The following is a 26,324-nucleotide window of genomic DNA, read 5'->3' on the forward strand; positions in this document are numbered from 1 at the left end:
TATTTCTATTGTTGGCTGCTTCGTGTAAACGAACTTAACACTTACTGGTGGTCAAATCATAAAATTGTTTAATGTTTTAACTACTTTATTACTATTTATATTTATTTATTAAAACATATATACGTCACATGTAAATATGTAGTATATACTTGGGTCATATGCCCATTTGATTGCAACGTTGAAATTCCATTTCTTCTCTCTTACTTCTCTCACATACAAATTGGCCAATTGAAACAACTTAATACTGATAGTTGTTTGAGTTAACACATTAGACTACTACGACTAAATGAAGATTGTGGTGCTGCTTGCATAGCGCAGTTCCTTATTGCAATTTACATCAAACATTTTGCCTGACTTCAAATCCGATAACAATTTTATTCCTTTCTTAATTTTTATAAACTTTGGTTTTAAATTTATTTTAATTTAATTTGAATTTTTTCCTTATTATATAAAAGTTTTTGAATTTATATTATTTCTTTTTATACTCTCGCAACCTGTTGCTACAGAGTATAATAGTTTTGTTCACCTAACGGTTGTTTGTATCACCTAAAACTAATCGAGTTAGATATAGGGTTATATATATATAAATGATCAGGATGAAGAGACGAGTTGAAATCCGGGTGACTGTCTGTCCGTCCGTCCGTCCGTGCAAGCTCTAACTTGAGTAAAAATTGAGATATCTTTATGAAACTTGGTAGACATGTTTCTTGGTACCGTGAGACGGTTGGTATTGCAGATGGGCGTAATCGGACCACTGCCACGCCCACAAAACGCCATTAATCAAAAACAAATAACTAAGCTCCGCAATAAGATACAAGACTGTTGTTTGGTACACAGAATCACATTAGGGAGGGGCATCTGCAGTTAAAACTTTTTTTAAAAAGTGGGCGTAGTCCCGCCTCTAATAGGTTTAATGTGCATATCTCCTAAACCGATAATGCTATAACAACAAAATTCACTAGATGCAACTTCTATTGACGGTGTGAAAATAGTTGAAATCGGGTGGCAACTCCGCCCACTCCCCATATAACGGTACTGTTAAAAACTACTAAAAGCGCGATAAACCAAGCACTAAACACGCCAGAGACATTAAATTTTATCTCTGAGATGGTATAAGATAACTTTATAGGAACCGCGTTCAAAATTAGACAGTGGGCGTGGCCCAGCCCACTTTTAGGTGAAAACCCATATCTTGAGATCAGCTTAACCGATTTCAACCAAATTCGGTGCGTAACGTTCTTTTCATGTTTTTATGTCATAGTGCGAAAATGGGCGAAATCGGATTACAACCACGCCTATTTTCCATATGACACCATTTTAAATTCCATCTGATTCTTTCACTTTCCACTATGCAAATCAGGCAACAATGACTGTATCGGGAGAAAACTTTGCGTGAATAATGCGATCAAAGTATGCCACTTTGTGGCCAAAAATTCTCTAAATCGAACCAAAACTGTTCAAGCCCCTAAGTACTAAATATGTGGACCCCAGTGCCTATAGTTGACCTTCTACCGAAAATATCAGCCAATCCACAAAGAAATCTCAAACGAGTATACCATTTAACTTTGCGAGAGTATAAAATGTTCGGTCACATCCGAACTTAGCCCTTCCTTACTTGTTATTATTGTAATTAATACGCATGTTAAGGTGGTGAAAATTTGCTTGGTTCCTTTTTAGAGTGGTGTAGTTTGTGACGATGAATTTGAGTCGGCTGAAGACGAGCAAGCTATCGATACTCCTTTAAGAAGGGGTCCTGGTAGGCCACGGTTAATTCGTAGTTGGGTGGCAGGTAGGCCCAGAAAGCAATACACATATTTAAAATTGTTAAATAGTGATGATATAAAGATTCCTGAAACAGTCGGTGAAGCGCTTTCAGAAGATCATGCTGAGATGTGTCATGACGCTATGCAAAAGAAGTACGATTCGCTACAAAAAAAATGAAACATGGCAACTTGTTGAGCTCCCCAAAGGGCAAAAAGCTGTACGCTGCAATTGGGTGTACGCAATTAAGAAAGATGTAAGCGGTAATGTGGAACGCTTTTAAGCAAGGTTAGTTGCGTAAACGGTATCCTAATCAATATTTGAAACTAAAAAAGGACCTGTGTGGACTTAAACAATCCGGTAGAAATTGGAACTTTAGATTAACTGAAACTTTAACAAAAGTGGGCAAATTAACATTATTGCAGTCTACATAGATGATTTATTAATAACTAGTTCATATAGTAAGCAATTACATGATATTAAAGCCAATTTATCAAGAAAGTAGAGGTGATTGACAAAGGACCAGTGAATATCTACGTAGCTGATTTATTGATAGCTAGTTCAAATAGTAAGCAATTACATGATATTAAAACCAATTTATCAAGAAAGTAGAGGAGGTTGACAAAGAACCAGTGAATATATCCACGAAACATATTTGAAAACTAGTAAACGATTTTGGTATGAACGAAAGCCGACTGATTGCTATTTCTTGAAAGGTAGGATATCAAGTAAATTGTAATGCTGTTCCATGAAAGAAAGTCGATCAAGTGCAGTATCAATCTTTGAGAGGGTGGTTAATGTACTTAGCTGTATGCACACGACCAGACATTTTGCACTCAGTTTGTAAATTAGCGCAATGAAACAATGATCCCGATTGGGGTGGAGATAGTATTGATCGTAAATCGTATACGGGTTATGTATTCATACTTTCTGGTGATGTTTTTTTATACGAATTAAAGAAACAATCGATAGCGCTTAGCAGCACCAAGGCCGAATATATAGCACTTACATCTGCTGAGAAAGAAGCAGTATTTTACAACAACTTTTGGGGGAAATGATACTCGAATCTTCTAAGACGATCATGGTAAATGGATAAAATCTCAGCGCCATGAATCCTGTGAGAGAAAATATCACTACATACGGGATATATATCGAGGAGGCAGCATCGATCTTAAATATTGTTGCACCAGTGACATGATTGCTGATATCTTGACGAAGAATTTGCCAAAGCCTAGCAACGAAAAGTTAACACAAATGCTAGGTTTAAATTAATTAAATAAATTGTATTGCATTTTTAATATACATGCATATGAACGTTGAGGAGGTTTGTTGGAATGCAATCATGCATACAAGTAAACAAAATACAAATACATGCAACTCGGAATTCGTATTTTATTGTGACTGAACATTTGAACAAAAAACATTCAAACGGCATAATTTTAACAATAATGTAAAATAAAAAAATAAAATTGAATTAATAACGTGACCGTATATTGATTTTGTTTATGGAAAAATATATTTTATTTTTTTCTGACACTACACACCGAACAACATACGCCCCCTCCAACTTCTCTCCTCCGATTCGAATTAGGTTAACCATTTTTAAACGATTTGGTGCACTTTTTGGTACAGAAAAACAAAAACGGTAACCGTGCTCATAACACTATTCATTCTTCAATGAATTAATCTGCTGACATTGAACTATGAACATTCGTTATTTCGCGTTACTGCTTCATATGTACATATGTATATACGTCAGTTCTCTTAGAACGAATTTTTGATTTTACATTTACGTTTCATTGTGTTTTTTTTCTTTTCATGAAAGTTGCCTTAAACGCAAAATATCACACATACATACGTGCATACGTTTTTTTTATAAATTGGTTGATCATTTTCTTTTCTTAGGGGTTACGCGTGTTAACGTTTATGCACAGAGGCTAAACTTAGCCAAACGGATCACACACTGGGCTCAAGAAAATGCACGGTATTTAAATACTTTGTAAATAAATAAAAGTTCTCCAAGCCAACATGCACAGAAGTAAAACTGCGGAGGCACTTCTAACTCAAATGACAACGGAGCGCAACAGCAACGACATTTAGGAGACCAGGCTGCAAAAAAACTACACCCGATATCACACTAGCGTCAGACCGCATAGCAAGTATAATAAGGCGCTGGGAGGTTATGGAGGATTATACTGGTAGAAATAGACCCCCTAGATTCAGTCACACTAAACAGATCAAAAGGTATTATGAGAAACTGTAACTTCTCTAAACTTAAAAGCGATACACTAATCTCACAAATTGATAATCATGGCTTCCCTAAAAATAATATAGGGGACGTAAGAGAAAACGTAAAGAAGACAATGAGGCTAATCACTCAAGCAGGCACTAAAAGGAATGGCTCGGACACAAAACGGGAAACAAAAACGCGCTGCATACTGGTGGACAAAGAACATTACAGAGATAAGAAGAACGAATCGACAACACTAAATGTCTTGCTCTACGGAGCAGAGTTATGAGACGCATTGAGGAAAAATAACCGATGCAAATCCCTTCAAAAAGTGTATCGCTTAGCTGCTCTAAGCGTAGTATCGGTAGTATCGTACAATCTCGGGCGAAGCTGTAATTAGCGGACTTATTAGCAGTTTAGCAAAAGAAAATGTGGACGTTGAAGAAACAAAGAACTGATACTGCTGCCACAAAAGAGGAAATAAAAAACCATGACAAGCTCGCTGGGAGCAAGGACGCTACGACAGATTGACGGTCAGGCTAATTCTAAACTTAAAAGAATGGTTCAACAGGAAACATGATGAGGTAGATTTTTATACTACTCAGATGCGATCCGGGCACGGATATTTTAGGAAATATCTACTTATATAAAATAGGAAAAGTCGAAGAGGCGTCTTGTATATACACATTTTTCAAATGTATACGCTAGCAAATGCTAGCTATGCGGACAACATCATAACTGTCATGCTTCAAAATGAAGAAAACTGGAAGAACGTGCAAAATTACATAGGGAACGTACTACGGATAAAAAAACGGCACCTAGACGCAGGTAATGGCATGTAAGTCTTAAGACGGTAAATATAGAACGCCACCGTGAAGTAATGCGTTAGCGGTCCCAGGGCCAACGATTCCCTAGAGGAGGGTTTTTGAATGACCAGCAAGTGACTCATACCATTGCTGTGACGACACAATGATGATGCGGAAGGTATCTCAACCTCCCCCGAATAAAAAGCAAAAGTGTGTGTATTATACCCAATATAAGTAAGCTTCGGGTTGACTTTATCATTACTGCTATACTATAGTTTATTGCCGATAATATATTAAATCGGAAGAATTGGATATTTTACAAACCGTCATGTGGTTTTATTAAGTTTAATTTTGAGGTGACTTGTTTTGAGTTTGTATCTTGTATATCTTAATAAAAGTAGTGGAGAACCTTAGATTGACACTACACCATTTGTACCTTCCCACAGCATTAATATGATGACTATAGTAAAATGTATAGGATTTATTTATTTTTATATATACAAGTATGACAATTTTTATTTGGCAATAATTTGAACCTGCGCCAGTGATCATTTGTTCAGGCAACTTATTACATACATACTTATGTATGTTTATTTCCTTTCTACGACATATATTGGATGACAAACATGAATAAACTCGAACCAACACATAAATCTAAAGATTTTAAAAATTCCAGCTGCTTTTGTACCGTATATAACGGTAAATATATAAGATATCTTAAGGAAATTAAGCAATTGTGTAATCTTGAATGTACTATAATTATCATAGACTTTTAATAATTACAATAAGCATTATGAATATATCGGTTAATGTGCATCTAGCTTAGTAAAATTCCTTCGAAATCTGCTTTAAATTTAAAAAATATTGTGAATTTCTGGTCAACTCTGTACTGTATAGCCGCAAAATCTCAGTATTGTGTCGTTTAACGATTTTTATATGTATTATCATTATCAATCAATTATACTCACTAAATGTGAAAAAGTTAAATAGTTCAGGATAAATCAGGTCATATTTATACCAAAGACAGACATATTGTTGTGCCTACAGAAACCATATTTTTGTTCCAAAGCAAATGGAGTATTCTGTAATGCACTACGATGGATTAACTGATTACCCAAAGCTTTAAGCTTTTCTGCCAAAATAAAATGTTTTCTGTCACTTTGACATGTAAAATTAATGAAATAAATTTTATTGCAAAACCCTTTTCTAGAAATCAACCTTTTATACTGCCTTGTCCTTTTTAATGCCCATACAAATAGAGTAAAATATTTCCTTTCCCTCCTCAGGTAATATTTTATGATTCTTTGCTCTTAGAAGCCTCTTGGAAAATGAAGCCTTTATTATACTTGTACTCTCGCAACCTGTTGCTACAGAGTATAATAGTTTTGTTCACCTAACGGTTGGTTTTATCACCTAAAACTAATCGAGTTACATATAGGGTTATATATATATAAATGATCAGGATGAAGAGACGAGTTGAAATCCGGGTCTCTCCGTCCGTCCGTGCAAGCTGTAACTTGAGTAAAAATTGAGATATCTTTATAAAACTTGGTAGACATGTTTCTTGGTACCAGATGTTGAAGATGGGCGTAATCGGAACACTGCCACGCCCACAAAACGCCATTAATCAAAAACAAATAAATTGCCATAACTAAGCTCCACAACAAGATACAAGACTCATATTTGCTATACAGGATCACGATAGGGAGGGGCATCTGCATTTAAATTTTTTTTTTTAAGTGGGCGTGGTCCCGCCTCTAATAGGTTTAATGTGCATATCTCCTAAACCGCTAACTCTATAATAACAAAATTCACTGGAAGCAAATGTTTTTAGCACTTCTATTGACGGTGTGAAAATAGTTGAAATCGGGTGGCAACTCCGCCTACTCCCCATATAACGGTACTGTTAAAAACTACTAAAAGCGCGATAAATCAAGCACTAAACACGCCAGAGACAATAAATTTTCTCTCTGGGATAGTATGAGATGACTTAATAGGAACCGCGTTCAAATTAAGTCAGTGGGCGTGGCACCCCCCACCTTTAGGTGAAAACCCATATCTTGGGATCTGCTTAACCGATTTCAACCAAATTTAATACATATCATTCTTTTTATAAAAATAAATGGGCGAAATCGGATTACAACCACGCCTTTTTTCTATATGACACCATTTTAAATTCCACTTGATTCTTTCACTTTCCACTATGCAAATCAAGCAACAATGATTATATCGGGGTAAAACTTTGCGTGAATAATACGTTTAAATATGCCACCTTGTGACCAAAAATTGTCTAAATCGAACTAAAACTGTTCAAGCCCCTAAGTACTAAATATGTGGACTCCAGTGCCTATAGTTGACCTTCTACCGAAAATATCGGTCAATCCACAAAGAAATCTCAAACGAGTATACCATTTGGCTTTGCGAGAGTATAAAATGTTCGGTTACATCCGAACTTAGCCCTTCCTTACTTGTTTTTGTTTTCTTTTAGTTGATTTTAATTTTTTTGCATCAGCTGATGAGTGCCAAACTCTGGGAATACCATATGTGTGTCACTATGTTAGGTACTGGTTTCCTGAGCTTTTATTGTAGTATACATTGTAGTACGGAAACCGTATGTTAGTCTTTAGCATTACCGAGTTTTCGTTTACAATACAATACGAATGTCACAACCGACGCCTACCATAGTTAATGAAAAATTTCATCTGGTTCAGACACAAATCGCTAATAAGAGGAATATTCGATTATATTTATATTAAATAAGTTATTCACTGATAAATTAAGGGTGTGTTTTTAGACATATAGTTTTCAAGAAGAAATAATACGCAGATAATTTAATGTTATGTCCAAGAATTTAGTTTTGTTATGAAAATAATTGTTTGCCATTGTGTTCCTAAACGATTTCGTGAAAGAGACGCGGCTAGCTAGAATAAATTTCAGCCGAGAAACCAAATTTTCGATCAATATGCGCCAAATATTCTCTTCCACGGCACGATTGACGCCGTGGCTTCGGGCTTAAATGTGTAGACGATCGACTTCACATAACCCCACAAAAAATAGTTCAGCGGTGTTAAACCTCAAGATCTTGGAGGCTATGCTACATGTCCATGACGCGCGATAATGCGTTTATCAAAAGTTTCCTTCAATAAACGGATTGTATCGTTGGCTGTATGGCATATAGCCTCGTTTCGTGGGATCCAAAGGTCGTCCATATCAACGTCCTCCAACTCAGGCTCGAAAAAGTAATTAATCATGGCTCTATAGCGTTCCTCATTGACTGTAACATTATGACCGGCTTATTTTTGAAGAAACATGGAACAATGATTCCCTTTGCCCATAGAGCACTCCAAACAGTAACTTTTTGAGGATGTTATGGTGCCTCTTCAATGGCTTGTGGATTATCATCTCTCCAAATTCAAAAATCTTTTTATTAACGTACCCAAAACCTTCCATAAAGTGGACGGGCAGAGCTCCGATGGTTGCGCGCGATGGTGTATGGACTCATTCGAGTCTTCTTCCAAACTCTGCTCAACAGTAGCAATAGCGTCTTCGGTGTGCATTGTACGGCGTCTCTGAGAATGCGTATTATCCAATAGAGTAAAAGTGGTACGAAACCAATCCATGGTTGCTCGAATTACTGACTGTGCTGGGCAATCATGTCGGCTGGAATTTTGACACAGTGCGCGATGCATGGCGCGAACCGAACCATTATTTTGGGTAATAAAATTGCACTGTTTATTATGAAATGGCAAACCAAACTAAGTATTACTCAAGTTTCAGCTGTCAAACAGACCAACTCCGAAAAAAGTATTGCCACATTGAAAACCACACATCGAAAAAAACCCCTTTAGTTCAAAACCCCTTTAGGGGGTATATTGGAGGTGTTCCGTTAACTTTAGTTTTGAGCTGCTCTATAAATTTGATCATGTAGGCAACTACTCTGAGGGCTCGGGGGAACGATGAGAATCGCTCAAGGATGTCAGTATCATCCGATGTTGCATGAAAGGAGTCGATTTTTCGAATTTCTGGGGTAATTATATTGCGCATGGGCGCTTGTGGCCAAGAATCGGGAGATTCTGTTAACCAGCGGGGGCCACTCCACCAGAGAGTGGTGGTGGCAAGATGCAGGGGTTTGCACCCTCTTGTACCTAGATCAGCAGGATTATCAGCACTGGCCACATGTCGCCAAGTGGCTGATCCTACTAGGTCAAGGATTTGAGACGTTCGATTGGAAATATACGTCTTCCATGCATGTGGTGGTTTTTCTAACCAAGCTAGTACAATTTCGGAATCGGACCATAGATATAATTTATATTGTGCCATGTTTAAATGCGTTTGTACGATGGACACGAGTTTGACTAGTGGTAGCGCTCCACATAGTTCAAGTCGTGGTAGACTTATTGTTTTTAAAGGAGCCACTTTTGCTTTTGCTACTAATAAGTGGCTTGTGGTCGCAGTGTCGCTTTGTGTGCGAACATATATAGTTGCGCAATATGCCTTTTCAGAAGCGTCACAGAAGCCGTGTAGTTCGACTTTGTGCTCTGGGGCATAATTTACCCATCGTGGGATTTGTATCTGTGAGATATCATGTAGATTGCTCGCAAACTGGGACCACTTTTCTAAACGCAGTGGTTTTACTTGTTCGTCCCAGTCGGTTCCATCTTACCATAATTCTTGTATTAGAATTTTGGCTTGTATCATAACTGGCGAAAACTATCCTGCGGTGTCGAAAAGTTTCGCCACCGAGGATAGAATTTGCCGCTTTGTTATGGCGGATAATAAAGATATTGACTCTGTAGTGTATGAAAACTGGTCAGATATCGCATTCCATTGGATCCCCAGAGTTTTTGTTGTACTTTCCTTTTCGAATTTAAGGAAATTAGTATTTAACAAATTTTTATGTGGTATATTTTTTAAAATATTAGGGTGGTTCGCCGTTATCTTTTTCAACGGAAACCCTGCAGTATTTAGGGCTTTTACCATTTGTGATAGTGACTCGTATGCTTGTGGAAGACTGTGACTTCCAGACAAGATATCGTCTACATATGTTTTTGTTTTTAACACTTGGGTTGCCAGAGGAAATTCTGACTTGGTGTTTTCTGCCAATTCGTGCAGTGTTCGAATGGCTAAATATGGAGCACAGTTGACGCCAAAGGTAACTGTTTTTAATTTATAGTCGCGGAGTGGACTACTGGGAGATTTTCGGAAAATAATTCGCTGAAAATCTTGATGGTCTTTATGTACGACTATTTGTCTATACATTTTTTCGACGTCTCCGTTAAATACGTATTTGAATATACGCCAATTTAATATGAGGAGCATTAAATCTGGTTGGAGCGTGGGTCCCGTAAACAGAATATTATTTAGGGAATTTCCCGAGGTAGTGGATTTTAATGCATTAAAGACAACTCTTACTTTAGTTGTTTTTTTGTTTGGCTTTACAAGTAAAATGAGTAGTATTTGCCGTTGATGATTTTTTCGCATGGGCTTATTTCCTCCATGTGGTCTAAATGGAAGTATTCTTCCAACACACCATCATATTCTGGTTTGAGTTCGCCTTTTTTAAGTAGGTTTTTTTTCCATACTTTGAAACTGCTGTATTGCAGAGGTGCGAGAGTGACCTAAGGCGATTGTGTTGGGAAATTGTTGTTTTAGTTGTAGTCGTACGACGTACCGATCATTATCTGATCTAGTTGTTGTGGCTTTGTAAAAGTCTTCACAATACTGATCTTCTGGGGCTGTAATTGAAATGGGGGGGGGAGTTCTTCTAACTCACAACATTTTTTAATTGTATATTGAGGTATTCTTTTAAGATTTCCTCAACTTGAGTGGTCATAGTGGTAACTGGTTCCGTAACTAGTCCACTTAGGATCCAACCGAAAATGGTATTTTGTGCCAATAGGGTATTCGAAATTTTCTTAATACCTTCGAGTATTATCTGGGGTATGAGATCGCTGCCTAATAGAATATCTATTTGAGCAGGAGTGTTGTAGTTGGGATCTGCTAGCTTTAGGTGTGAAACCTTTTGCCAATGCTTGCTATTTATGTGATTGCTTGGAAGCATATTTGTAAGTTGCGGTAAGACTATAGCTTCTGCTTGTATGTGCTTATCCGCTTAGGGGGAAATTAAGGTAATGGGGCAGATTTTATTTGAGTTTTGGACTACTCTTCCGCCCATTTCCGTGATTTCGAAATTGGCTAGTTTTGTTGGCAGTTGTAGCCTATTTTGAGTCCTAGACGCTATGAAAGATCGTTGTGATCCTTGGTCTATTAAGGCCCTAAGCTTAAACAGTTCTCCTCGGTGTTCGATGGAGACGACTGCTGTAGGTAGTAGTACGCTACTTTGATTTTCAATAACGATTGGATTTGAATGCCTTTGACCAGCATGGTGCTTCATGGCAATTTTCAGGATTTGCTGTTGCAACTAAACCCGTGGCTCTTTTCACATTTGCGCTGTTTGAGGGTGAGCTGGAAAATGTGCTGTAATGCAGCATTGACTGATGTCGTTTATGACAATAAACGCAATTAAATTCGCTTTCGCACTCTTTAAGTGTATGCGCATGTGACAAGTAGTTTGTACAAAGTCTTTTTGTTTTTACAAAATTGTTTCGGTCGATAATATTCAATTTTTTGAATCACTCGCAAGATTTGAGCTTATGCCCCCCTGTACATAGTTCGCATGACGTTTGTTTGTACTGTTCAGATCTGAACATTTTATTTTTGAAGAAGCTTCTATTTAAATTGTGGTTGCTACTGGCTTGGGGTCTATTGAAGCTTCTTTTTAGGTCGTGTTGAACGCTTTTCGTTCTGACTATTTGTTTGTCTACCCTTTCTGCGATTTCGTATTGGGTAGTTAGGAAATCTTTCATTTGTTGCCACGTGGGGCATTTTCTTCGCGATTAGAGCGATTGCTCCCATGGGGTAATGATTTTTCTGGTAATGCAGCCGTACATATGTTTACCAGAATAGGGTCCCAGCTGTCTGTGGGAATATTTTGCGTAGATAGAACCGACAAGCAATTAGAAAGAGTGGATTGCAGTTTTATAAACTCTTCACTTGTTTCCTTTTGAATCCTAGGCAAGCTCATTAGTATCGTTGCTTGCTTATCGACCAATATTATCTCATTTTCATATCTAGATTTAAGAGCTTCCCAAGCCAAATTGAAATTATCGTCGTTTAGTGCGAACTGTTTTACTATTACGCCTGCTTGACCTTTTGTTTTGTATCGAAGGTGATACAATTTTTGTGCATTTGATAATTTTGGATGGTTCATGTACACGGCTGTAAACATATCCCGGAAGGACGGCCATTGTTCATAACCACCATGAAATATTTCTGTGTCACGTGCGGGCACCTTAAAATGGATGCCTGAATTTGCCTCTTGACTTTGTACTTGTGGCAGCTCTACTCGCTGATGTGGAGTAGGTGCAATTGCTTTTATTAGCTTCAGCTGACCGGAAATCAGTGCTTTAGTGTCTTCGAACTGGTCTAAGCAGTTTCCATATTTGGCGTAAGCCGAGGACTTAAAATTTTCTGGTAGATCTGATTCGTCAGATTCTACTATGGCGTCATATGAAGCTTGGAGATGTATCCAAAAATCGGTCGAGATTTTCTTTTTTGATTTCTAATGCCGATTCAGAATTATCTTGAATCGGAGCAGATGAAAATCGAGTGCAGTATCTTATTAAACTGTCACTCTCAGCAATGAATTTACTGTATGTAATGTCTTTCCCCCTTTTTTGTTTTGTAGCATCTTGCTTTGAGCGTGTAGCTTCTTCAGGTGTACATGGACTTTTTTCGTCCGAAATCATTTTTGGTACTTTTAATAATTGTGTAGATTTAGAATCTTTAGAATCTGCGTTCATTTAAAAAAATTCATTTAATCAAATGATTTGATTAATAAATAAGAGAATTAGTAAATCGGTTTATTTTTTTTTTTATTATTTTTTTTTTAAATCGGATTAAATAAGATAGCGTGTTTCGTTATTACGGTATTTATTTATTATTTATCTCGATTTGTTTATTTCAACAATTATTCAAAAATTGCAGTATCTATTTTTTGTATATCTTTTTTGTGTTCGTATGCGTTATAGGGTATACCTATAAGCGAATTAGTATGTGTCAATGAGAGCTCGTATAAGAGATCAATGTACTTTATACATATGTATGCAATCCTATTTGTTTTTTGTTTGCCAAACAACAAGGGGTATTGCCGAGTATGTGCCAAATTGAACTTTGGAATATATAAAATTAAATTGTCTAGAAGCAATGTATATTGTTATTTTTTTATTTATAGGAATATAAATAATTATTATTTTTTTTTTGAATTCGTTTTTTCTTTACCGAACCGTTTAAATGTTTTTTTTTTCCGAATGCGCTTTTTGAAGTTCTTTAACTTTAAGTGGTACCCTAGTAGGGTATAATAATATGTCCCGTACTTATGTAAGTATGTATGTAAACGAGCGGACGTTGTTTCTCAGTTAAGAAAGAGCGCATAAACGTAATTAGCAACAAAGTAACCGTTTGTGCACTACGATTCGTAAATATGCACTCTCGGTATATGAATGTAAATATGTACGTACGTATAAGAGTAAAATAATGTACGTATATTATATATGTTTAAAAATTTTTTTATTTTCTTTACCTTTCCCTCTCTTCTCTTTTTTTTTTGTAGGTAAAATATGTTAATTATATTACATTTGCAAGCACTCAAAATTATAAGTTGCTAAAAATTTTGGTATATATTGTGCAAAATATGTAAATATGTATGTAATGAGAGATTTGGCATATAGGTAAGAAATTCTTAAATTTTTTTTTGTTTTTAGAGAATTTTGTTCTTATATCTCTTTTTATTCGTTATATGTTGCTATGTGGGTATATGTATATGTGTTTTTTTTATATTTTATCTGCCTTTGCTTACTTGTTTTAGGCAATCCTGCTTATTACTTGATCAAGCATAAGGGGTATTGCCGGATATTTTTGCAAGTAGAGTACTTGAATTTCATATACATGCATATATCATATATTTGTGTTTTGGATTTGGAATATTTGTGTTAAACACGAAGGTAAGCTTTCCTAGGCAATAAAAATATATATATATTTAGATATATGTATATATATATAAATTATAAATATATATATAATATATATATGTATATTATGTGTATAAATTTTTTCGGTAAAACCCGAAATACCGCAAATACAATAGTTTAGCAACCGTTTTTGAAAACCGTAATAAATATACATATATCCTGCAGTAATGAGGTAAAAAATGGAATCGATACAACTCAACCCGTTTTTTTTTTTTGTCACTGCACTGTTAATTATGCCCCAAAAGCATATGTATATATGTATGTATATTTTTTTGTTGTTGTGGTCACTGCACCAAAAGCATATGTATATACATTTTTTTTTGTTGTTGTGGTCACTGCACCAAAGCATGTATATATATATGTTTTTTCGTGTTGTTGTGGCCACTGCACTGTTTTATGCACCAAAGCATATGTACATATATATATATATATATTTCTTTTTTTTTTGTTGTACACTTTGTTGTTGACTTCTCCGTTTATATATACACTGCTAAATCACTTTTGACCACTTTTTATACTCTCGCATCCTGTTGCTACAGAGTATAATAGTTTTGTTCACCTAACGGGTGTTTGTATCACCTAAAACTAATCGAGTTAGATATAGGCTGATGTATATATAAATGATCAGGCTGAAGAGACGAGTTGAAATCCGGGTGACTGTCTGTCCGTCCGTCCGTCCGTGCAAGCTGTAACTTGAGTAAAAATTGAGATATCTTTATGAAACTTGGTACACATGTTTCTTGGTACAGTAAGACGGTTGGTATTACAGATGGGCGTAATCGGAATACTGCCGCGGCCACAAAACGCCATTAATCAAAAACAAATAAATTGTCATAACTAAGCTCCGCAATAAGATAAAAGACTGTTATTTGGTACACAGGATCACATTAGGGAGGGGCATCTGCAGTTAAATTTTTTTTTTAAGTGGGCGTGGTCCCGCCTCTAATAGGTTTAATGTGCATATCTCCTAAACCGCTAACTCTATAATAACAAAATTCACTGGAAGCAAATGTTTTTAGCACTTCTATTGACGGTGTGAAAATAGTTGAAATCGGGTGGCAACTCCGCCCACTCCCCATATAACGGTACTGTTAAAAACTACTAAAAGCGCGATAAATCAAGCACTAAACACGCCAGAGACAATAAATTTTCTCTCTGGGATAGTATGAGATGACTTAATAGGAACCGCGTTCAATATTAGACAGTGGGCGTGGCACAGCCCACTTTTAGGTGAAAACCCATATCTTGAGATCTGCTCAACCGATTTCAACAAAATTCGGTGCATAACGTTCTTTTCATGTTTCTATGTCATAGTGCGAAAACGGGCGAAATCGGACTACAAACACGTCTACTTCCCATATAACACCATTTTAAATTCCATCTGATTCTTTCACTTTCCACTATGCAAATCAGCCAACAATGCCTGTATCGGGATAAAACTTTGCGTAAATAATGCGATTAAAGTATGCCACCTTGTGGCCAAAAATTGTCTAAATCGAACCAAAACTGTTTAAGCCCCTAAGTACTAAATATGTGGACCCCAGTGCCTATAGTTGACCTTCTACCGAAAATATCAGTCAATCCACAAAGAAATCTCAAACGAGTATACTATTTGACTTTGCGAGAGTATAAAATGTTCGGTTACATCCGAACTTAGCCCTTCCTTACTTGTTATATATATATTTATTTATATATATTTTTTTTTTTTGTTCACAATAGTGCCATTCTAAATGGCGCGAAGGATTAATGTTTAGCCCACCACTTACTTGCCACTTTAAACTCCGCGTTTGCAAATTAAAGTAAAGTTGAATGTTTTTTTTTTTCGTTTCGAAAATGTTCACAAAATTGGTTTATTTGCATATGAATAATTATAAAAAGCTTATCTGGACGCAATCACTCCCTGGTCGCATACCAGTGGAGAGGTAATTAAAAGAAAATAAAAGTTATCGATGATAAAATAAAACGCGCCAAGAAAATGAGGTTACGCCAAAGGAAAGCTCGGTGTTTGCTGGTCGACAGTCGCTGAGAGAAGGGACATCCGCTTCTAGGACAGATATTTTTGTACTGTGTGTTGTGTAGAGATCTTAGTCGGTGTGTGTGTGTGTGCGGCTGTATGATGAGTTGTGTGTGGTGTGTGGGTGTTCTGCGGTTTCCAGGTGTGATGTGTGTGCCAGTGTTGCCTTGTGTGTGGTGTGTTTGAGTTCTTCGGGGCGGGAATCTTAACTCATTTGGCCATAGGGTTATGTATATGTAAATGATCAGGATGAAGAGACAAGTTGAACAAAATCGGATTACAACCACGCCTATTATCCATATAACACCATTTTAAATTCCATCTAGTTCTTTAACTTTCCACTATGCAAATCAAGTGAAAATGGTTGTATCGGGGTAAACCTTTGCTTGAATAATGCGTTTAAAGTATGCCACCTTGTGGCCAAAAATTGTCTAAATCGAACTAAAACTGCTCAAGTCCCTAGGTACTGAATATGTGCACCTCAGTGCCTATTGTTGACTTTTTACCGAAAATATCGGTCAATGTGTAAGATATACAAGGTGCAATTCAAAAGTTTCAGGACTTTTTAAACAACGTGGCTTCTAGTGGCGCCATCTGTCTGAAATTGTTATCCCTCAATTGTTATCCCTCAATAGTTATCCCTCAATTGTTATCCCTCAATTGTGTATTTTTCAGTGTTGCTGTATTAAATTTATATAACAGCTGACTTGTATAACAACTGAGATATCGCGCTACATGTGGCATTACATTTGTAGTGTCGGTCGGAAAATGAGGATCGAACAAAGAGCTAACATTAAGTTTTGTTTTAAACTTGGTAAAACTTTTACCAAAACTCATCAAATGATGAAACAAGTTTATGGCGATGATTGTCTATCCCGTAGCCCTATTCACGAGTGGCTTGAACGTTTTCAAGAGGGACGGGAGGACTTGGAAGACGACGAACGTTCGGGCCGGCCAAAAGATGTTGTGAACGAAAAAACCACAGAAATTGTGCGTGAATTCATTAAAAAAAGCCGAAATCATCGCATAAATATATGGAATCTGAATTATTCATATCCGCAGCGTCGATTTATCGTATTTTGACAGAAAATTTGGGCCTCAGAAAGGTTTGTGCTCGATTTGTCCCGCACACTTTGAAACAACACGAAAAAGACCTCAGAATTCAACATTCAAGAGACATCATTAAAGAGGCCAAAAGGGACCCAAACTTTTTGTATTCGATTGTGACTGGTGACGAAACATGGTGCTTCGAATAAGAGGCCGAAACCAAGCGTCCAAGTGCGAAGTGGCAGTCTTCAGAGGAGCCGAATCCCAAAAAATCGCGCCTGGAGATGTCAAAAGTGAAGACACTCACGACAGATTTTTTGACCAAAAATCGCATTCATATCATCAACCATTCACCCTATTCGCCTGATATGGCAACCTGCGAGATTTACTTGTTCGGAAAACTACATTTGAGTCAAAGTGCGAAGTGACAGTCTTCAGAGGAGCCGAATCCCAAAAAATCTCGCCTGGAGATGTCGAAAGTAAAGACAATGCTGATTTGTTTTTATGATTCCAAGGGCATTATTCATAAAGAATTCGTCCCAACTGGCTAAACGGTTGACGCGGTGTCATATATTGGTGTTTTGAAGCGTTTGGTAGCACGTATTTGTCGCATTCGGCCGGAATATCGTGAAGAAGGAAGCTGGCGATTATTGCATGATAATGCACCATCTCACCGTTCGACACTCACAAGAGATTTTTTGACCAAAAATCGCATTCATATCATCAACCATTCACCCTATTCGCCTGATATGGCACCCTGCGATTTTTATTTGTTCGGAAAACTAAATTTGGCCATGAAAGGAAACCGCTATGATGACGTTGATGCCATCCAAAAGGCGACGACCGCCATCCTCAACGCTATACCGACAAATGACCTAAAAAAGTCATTCGATAACCTTCTTGAACGTGCAAAACGTAGTATTCCGGCGGAAGGAGACTATTTTGAAGGCGACCAATAAATTTTTCAAAAAAAAAAAACAAATAATATTCGTTTTTTAATAAAAGTCCTGAAACTTTTGAATTGGACCTTGTATTATTTAAATTCATATAATAAAATAAATAAATGAAACTCGCGATAATAGTATGTTTTTGTGTCAAAAATGGGTTGAATCGGATCAATACTTCTTTTAATATAAAATTTGGTCAACACCTGAAGTAATTTGCCGGGCTATGATCCTTACAAGTTGCGAGAGTATAAAATGTTCGGTTACATCCGAACTTAGAACTTCCTTACTTATTAACTTTTGATTGCTGCTTTATTCAAAGTAAAACTAATGCCACAAAATTCATTGGAAGTGCTTTGCAGTATTGTGAGGGAGAAAGAATATGAAGATTGTCAATGAAAAGACCAAATATCCGATTTCTGTATTTTGTCGCAAGCAAAACTCAGTGTACCCTTCATACAGGAATGTTGTTAGACTGACGTTCGAGTATCGGAATCGCAAGATGTGCACTCTTATAACACAATCTTCATTGCTATCCACAACTTACAAAAATTTTTTTAAAAAATATGCCACATAGAAGGAGTTTACGTTGGTAATTTATATATATTGATATATTATATTTAAGATCAACGAATAAATAACTTTTTATAAATGTCGTTATTTTAACTTTTTTAGAATTCAAAATCATAACGAGGTCATTAATGGACGGAATAAGTTTCATTTTATAAGTTAATTTATCATATTCAAAAGTTTGATTGATATAAGTGTTTACGATGAACAGTTTTCAAATGAGTTCGACACGAAAGTGACGTGAATTTGATCTGATAGTTTTTCTGAAGCGTAATAAGTTGATAAACATCGGTTTGGAAGAATAACTTGATTTTGGTTAAATACTATTAATACTATAGAAAATAAAGTGGATAATGTGAACTTTGGGATATTATGTATTATATGGATTTAATAAGGTCTTATAATTATCAACTATGCCTACACTGATACGCCCACAAAGTGCCACTAAACGAAAACTTATAATGTGCCATTACTGTTAAGTGATTTAGTATCTAATTCCTTAATATATGGTCTTGCCAATAACTGAAGGTATTTCCCCGGCTTTGGTCCTTTCGGCAATATTAAATTTTCGGTTACAACCGAACTTCGCCCTTTCTCACTTTTTCTTTTAATTTTACACTCATAAAGCTTGGAGTTAAGTGGACATAATTTCATAACTGTAATGTGGTTTAGCGCTGAAAATGAATAGTACCGATATACGAGGCAGGATATTCAATTTAACTTCAGACAAGGGAAAAGAACTACAAACTGAATCCTAGAGTCTTACTAAAATTATTAATCGAAGCATTTTTATACGACTAGTGCGTGTAGGTAGTTTTAGAAGTTTTAAACGACTGGTGTATGGAGGAACACATAACCTACAATCCCACTGAAAATGCCCTAAAGCAATAAATATATAAAAATTGTTTTTGAACGTAATCTAACTTGTCAGAAAAGATTTTTAGTCCATTATAGGCCTAACCAAAGTTGTAAAGAAAGTTTTAGTAAAATACGGATATTTAAAGTCTTGGTGGTCTACGTTTAACAAAGGTAAGACATCCTGTTGAATTATCATGAAGACTAAAATTATGCTTAAGATCTATCGCAACTCCTAAACCAATAAAGTTAAATACTTTTTAAATTAATAGGTTATAGTTTTTTATAACATAAGAAGATGAATGCACAAATCTACGGGAAAAATGCATCGCCTTTCATTTCTTAGGATTCTTCCAAATTGTTTAAGTTTATTTGCGATAGCCACCTTTCATCAGTTTTATATTGTACTCCAACACATTTAAAAAGCTTAACATTGTCGGCATAATTATACTTGTATTTTGAGTACTCAATTACCGAAGTATTTCATAACAGAAATAGAATCGTATCAAGATTAGAATACCTGAAAGGAGTTAGTTGCATCTGAAAGATCATCACGAAATATCGCTCGTTGTGTTCTATTAAATTCATTGAAAAAACTTGGCAGACAACCAAGAAGATTAACTTTTTGTACGAGAGTCGAACGATCTAATAGAACTAAATCTGAAAATATTTCTCCGCTTTTAAAACATTGTAAATTCTGAAATTTTCGTTTTTTATGGCCTGTTATAATTGCCTAAAGATTAATCAAACTTTCAAAAGTGTACTTACTTGTTCGACCCACAAGTTTGTCGTCATTATTTGGTTTTTGAGATTCTGAAAAATAAATATTATTAAGTTACTATTATTTAAATCTAATTGCTAATTATCATTTTATTACTAAACAACATTATGCAGCATATCAAAAATATTATATCTCCAGAAAAAATTTAAACTTTGTTCATGATGGAAGAATGACATTGCTCTCTTTATTTCTAAAGGATATACTTATGTATATCCAGTTATCTATTTAAAAATGTTTTGTTTTCAGAAACCAGTTAAGCTTACGATACTTGCATGTTTCTGACTTAAAAATTACAATATTGCGGTCAAGGTCATGTTGTCGTCTTAGATTTTTAGAGTAACACATGTTTTCAATTTATGGGTGTATTAGAGACTTTTTTATTATACTAAAAAATTGTAAATAATGTTCCATACCAATATTGTGAATGATCTCTCATATTAAATATTCCAAAAGACTAATACTTTTTGTTAAAAATTTAACATTATATAAAACTCAAATTGTTAATGATTTCTTATATTAAATTTACAGTTGTAAATAATACCCCATACCAATATTGTGAATGGTCTCTTATATTAAATGTTCCAAAAGAGTAATACTTTTATATTGTAAATTTAACCTTATGTGTGTAAAACACATATTGTGAATGATCTCTTATATTAAACTTATATCGTGATAGCTTATACGAGATGAACATTGTGAATTACTAATATAAGACTAATATTGGAAATATATAAAAACCTTTTCTTTTTCTGGTAGACGCATGTCAGCAGCTTGCTCCTTTTTATACTCTTGTAACATGTTGCTACAGAGTATAATAGATTTGTTCACCTAACGGTTATTTGTATCACCTAAAACTAATCGAGATAGATATCGAATTATATGTTTATATAAATGATAAAGATGACGAGACGAGGTGATATCTGGATGTCTGTCTGTCTGTACGTCCGTCCGTCTGCGCAAGCTGTAACTTTAGTAAAGAATTAAGATAGCTTGCTGAAACTTGGTACCCATGTTTCCTGGCACCATAAGAAGTTTGGTATTTTAGATGGGCGTAATCGGAAAACTTACAAAACGCCATATCTAAGCACTTAATTAAGAAGAGGCCTCTGAGGTTGAAAATTTTTTAAAAAGGTGGTGTGGACCCGCCTAATAAGTTAAATGTATATTTCTCATAAACCATTCAAGCTGTATAACGCAAATTTGCACAGAATAAATATTTTGGACACTTCCTTTCGTTTTTATAGTAAATATTGGTCAATCTTGTGAGATAAATTATTGCAATTCTGACAGAGTATCTTTCTGATAATAGTATGTAAGTATGTCAAAAATTGATTTTATCACGGCAATACTTTCCTTAGCCCCCATATACTTTATCGAAATATTTTCGAACTTCCGGTTTACTTCATACACGTATGTGCGCTATTTCAATAAAATTAAGTGGATGTATTTTCCTTCATGCTTCAACTTTGTGCCTAAAATGAGTAAAATCTCCCTAGCCCTCATATAACAAATCACAACATTTTCAAACATTCGGTTGATTTTACTGTACATATGTTGGTGATGGTATGGGAGGTACCCTTATGAAACTCAGGGAGTGTGTAATTATGTTAATAGTATGTTGTATTGCGGTTAATAAATCAAATCGGTTCAATATTACCCCAATCTCTCGTATACCAAGTTTTCAAACTTCCGTTTGGCCTTATGCTATATATAATATAATATATCAGCCAATATGTAAGATATCTTAACATATAATATTGGATATACTATAGTTTAACGAATAATATTTATAATAAATATTATTATTATATATAACTATAGTTTATTGCGAAAGTATGCGAATTCAGTCTACGAATACCCCAACTCTCAAATACTATCAATATTGATATTTGTTATTTTAACAAACCTTATGCCGAACATGTCGTTCAATGTGTGTACTATATATTTATAAAACGACTTGAAAATATGATCTCAAGTATACCTCAGCTATGTCAAAATTAATTAAATCAGCCCATCCCTTTCTCTGTCACCAATATAGACTTTATAATAAATACCGGCTTTCCAAGAGACAAAATGTGATACTTTAATAAAATTAAATGAAGAAGTGTGGGAATATGATTGAAATTTGTCTCCACTTTTGTTCAACCCTTGTATTCCTAAAATAAGAAATTGCGATCCTCTGTTTGACGTTTTCACATCAACTCATTATATATATTTAATTTAGCTTCTTTAGTAGAGTTTGTATCTCATATATCTCATTTGAAGATGATTTTAATACAATTTTAGCTGGCTCGAAGTAAACTAAGGTAATAAAACTAAATGAGTATATGACCTAAAATATTACTTTAATAAAGTACAAATTGGATTGTAATCCATTGAGGATTTCGTCGAATAATGTATTTTTTAATATAAAGTTTTTCTAAAACCTGAGGGTATTTTCTTTGCTTTGAATTAAATTAAAAAAACCCAGATATTTATAAACCTTATTGTATAGGAACTTAGTAAATATATTTATTAAATGATATTATAAGAAAATAGTCTCAATTGCAAGAGCTATATATTTATAATATATAAAACTAATCGGCAAATACACTAGTTTCAACAAAAAGTACAACCAAAGCGATTTCAATAACTTTAAACAAGGAAACAAGGAAAGGAAAGGATAGGTGCAAAATTTCAGATCGATAGCTTAAAAACTGAGGGACTAGTTTGTATATATACAGACAGACGGACATGGCTAAATCAACTTAGCTCATCATGCTGATCATTTATGTATATATTTTATAGGGTCTCCGACGTTTCCTTCTGGGTGTTACAAACTTCGTGGCAAACTTAATATACTTTGTTCAGGGTATAAAAAGGTGCAGTGTCAAAATTGCGGTGCCAAAAAGTGAACAAAAAACAAAAAGTGCAGTGTACCATATAAAGACAAGTATATGTACATACATACATACATATGCATAAATTAATAAACATGAGAGTTGTATATGACATAAAAGTGAAAAAGCGGCAAAACATATTAAATGTGCCAAAACACATAAAATAAAAAATACTTAAACACAAAAACAAATGGGCGCGGAACCAAAAAACAAAAAATCAAAACGCTGCGCCAAACCTAAAAATATACAAACAAAACAATCATAATCAAAATCGGGCGCGAGATTAACAACAACAATATATCTACAGCAGCAAACACACGGGAAGAGAGCTGCACCACAGGCATCGGAACAGCTGGTGTTCTGGAAAAAAAAGGAAAAGCAAACAAGTAAGGAAGGGCTAAGTTCGGATGTAACCGAACATTTTATACTCTCGCAAATGGTATACTCGTTTGAGATTTCTTTGTGGATTGACTGATATTTTCGGTAGAAGGTCAACTATAGGCACTGGGGTCCACATATTTAGTACTTAGGGGCTTGAACAGTTTTGGTTCGATTTAGACAATTTTAAGCCACAAGGTGGCATACTTTAATTGCATTATTCACGCAAAGTTTTACCCCGATATAATCATTGTTACCTCATTTGCATAGTGGAAAGTGAAAGAATCAGATGGAATTGAAAATGGTGTTACATGGGAAGTAAGCGTGGTTGTAGTCCGATTTCGCCCATTTTCACACTATGACATAGGAACATGAAAAGAACGTTATGCACCGAATTTGGTTGAAATCGGTTGAGCAGATCTCAAGATATGGGTTTTCACCTAAAAGTGGGCTGTGCCACGCCCACTGACTAATTTTGAACGCGGTTCCTATAAAGCCAATTTATACCATCTCAGAAATAAAATTTAATGTCTCTGGCGTGTTTACTGCTTGATTTATCGCGCTTTTAGCAGTTTTTAACAGTACCGTTATATGGGGAGTGGGCGGAGTTGCCACCCGATTTCAACTCGCCAGAGACATTAAATTTTATCTCAGGGATGGTATGAGATGACTTTATAGGAACCGCGTTTAAGATTTAGGTGAAAACCCATATCTTATGATCTGCTTAATCAATTTCAACAAAATTCGGTACATACCATTCTTTTCACCATGTCATAGTGCGAAAATGGGCGAAATCGGACTACAACCGCGGCTATTTTCCATATAACACCATTTTCAATTCCATCTGATTCTTTCACTTTCCACTATGCATATCAAGCAACAATGATTATATCGGGGCAAAAATTTGCGTGAATAATACGTTTAAAGTATGCCACCTTGTTACCAAAAATTGTCTAAATCGAACCAAAACTGTTCAAGCCCCTAAGTACTAAATATGTGGACCCCAGTGCCCATAGTTGACCTTCTACCGAAAATATCAGTCAATCCACAAAGAAATCTCAAACGAGTATACCATTTGATTTTGCGAGAGTATAAAATGTTCGGTTACATCCGAACTTAGCCCTTCCTTACTTGTTATTAATTATATCCGTTTAAAAGGTTTAAAAATAAAATCCGTTTTAAAAGGCTGAAAAAACGGCTACAGGAAGCGTTAACGGAAAATATAAAAAAAAAAAAAAACGGAACTAAAAATTTGAGTACTATATACTTATATTTTTCCTAACGTTAACGGAAATTTCCAAAAACTGGAGATACAAAAAAAAAAAATCGGTGAATGTACTTATACAAGGACTTGTATACATATATACTTATATTCACATATATATGTATATATATATTATATTATATTAACAAATAATTGATTGCCTTAACTTATGCGCTTACATTTGTATATATATATAAAAAACACACAACAACCACAAAATAAACAATAAAAATTCAAGTATTTACTTGCAAAGAATTTCCGGCAGTACCCCTTAGGCTTAATAAAGCAATAAGCAGGACTGCGTAACAATAAGTAAGCTAAAGGCACAATAACAATTACAGCTAGAATCTACAGCAAAAAGACAAAAATACAAACATACATAAGTATATAAACATTCAATTGGCAAACAATTGCAAATTGCATTGATCGATAAATCTTATAACTAAACATTCACTTATATTTTTACATATATAACTATATCAGAATATATTAACATAAGCGCAGTCGGTGAAACACCTGCGCATTACAATTTTTATTTTTTTTCTCCACACTCTTCTTTCACGCCGATAAATATCACGCGTGCACAGTCATACATATACACACTTGTAAATACGGCATATGATCGGGCTATGCTTACATACCCCATATACAGTGGGTACAAATACATATTTTTATTTAATTTAATCATTTAAAAATCGGTTATTTTAAAACTAATTAAACGGTGCGGTTCAATCATAGCAACAAATAAATAAATAATTCCATAATACAAAAAAAAAAATGCTAAAAGAAAGCTTATATAAAGAAGCTAAAAGAAGCAATAATATAAAAAGTACTCAAATAAAATTTTCATCAAAGTTTATTTTGGCAAATATCCCGCAATACACCTTGTTCTTTGGCTAACAAACACAAGCAGGATTGTGCACAAACATTTCAGCACAATAATTCGTGTATTCCTAGGTACAAAGTGCATTGATCTCTTTAACGAGCTCTCAATTGCACAAGTCCACGCATTAGGGTGTACCTACATAAGGACATAAAAACGATAAATAAATACAAGTTCGATTGTTATTAAATTAAAAAATAAATTCGACCGGTAATTATAAAAACTAAATCCGCGTATTTAAGAAACTTAATGCGAATTAAAAACTCTTATTAACTAAAAGAGTTTGCGGTTATACACATATACGGAAGTTAAAATTAATTTTGTCGAAAAAAAAAACAACTTTGGTACAAAAAACCAAGTCAGAGCTCCTAAGTAATTGCGGATTTCACTAATAGATGGCTTCAGTTGAATTTGTTGGTTTGCTGGTGTAGTCCAAATGTAAAACACATTTTGTTTTTTGATAGTTGGCAATTCAGCTGTCAATCAGTAAAAAAAAGTTTTTGATCGGTTGCGTAGTTTTCGTTTGGCGTTCGTTGAAAAATGGAAGATCAAAAGGAACATTTTCGTCATATTTTGCTTTTTTTTTCGCAAAAGGAAAAACGCATCGCAAGCTCACAAAAAGTTACATATGTGCTATTTATGGCGACGAAGCCATAAAACAACGGCAGTGTCAAAATTGGATTGCCAAATTTCGTTCTTGGTGATGACGACCGAATTAAAGCAGTAATCGATTCGGATCGTCACAGTACAACACGTGAGATTGCAGAGAAGCTTCAATTATCACATACATGCATTGAAAATCACTTAAAACAACTTGGTTATG

The 26,324-nt window shown here is 35.1% G+C and overlaps 1 protein-coding gene across 10 annotated transcripts in view; it reads right to left on the reverse strand.

The window, feature by feature from the left end:
* Window positions 1–26,324, reverse strand: part of nAChRalpha4 (nicotinic acetylcholine receptor alpha4) — a 946,244-nt gene that overhangs the window by 678,048 nt on the left and 241,872 nt on the right. For all 10 annotated transcript variants that reach the window (XR_011397945.1, XR_011397944.1, XM_070112964.1 and 7 more), the window contains exon 3: window positions 20,085–20,129. Coding sequence is in view for 8 of the 10 variants with exons in the window: in XM_070112964.1 (XP_069969065.1) it covers window positions 20,085–20,129 (45 nt within the window). In the remaining 2 variants the exon portion in view is untranslated. The remainder of the gene's footprint in view (window positions 1–20,084; window positions 20,130–26,324) is intronic.

The sequence above is a fragment of the Bactrocera oleae genome, chromosome 2 (assembly GCF_042242935.1).
Source record: "Bactrocera oleae isolate idBacOlea1 chromosome 2, idBacOlea1, whole genome shotgun sequence".
Taxonomy (NCBI): Eukaryota; Metazoa; Arthropoda; class Insecta; order Diptera; family Tephritidae; genus Bactrocera; species Bactrocera oleae.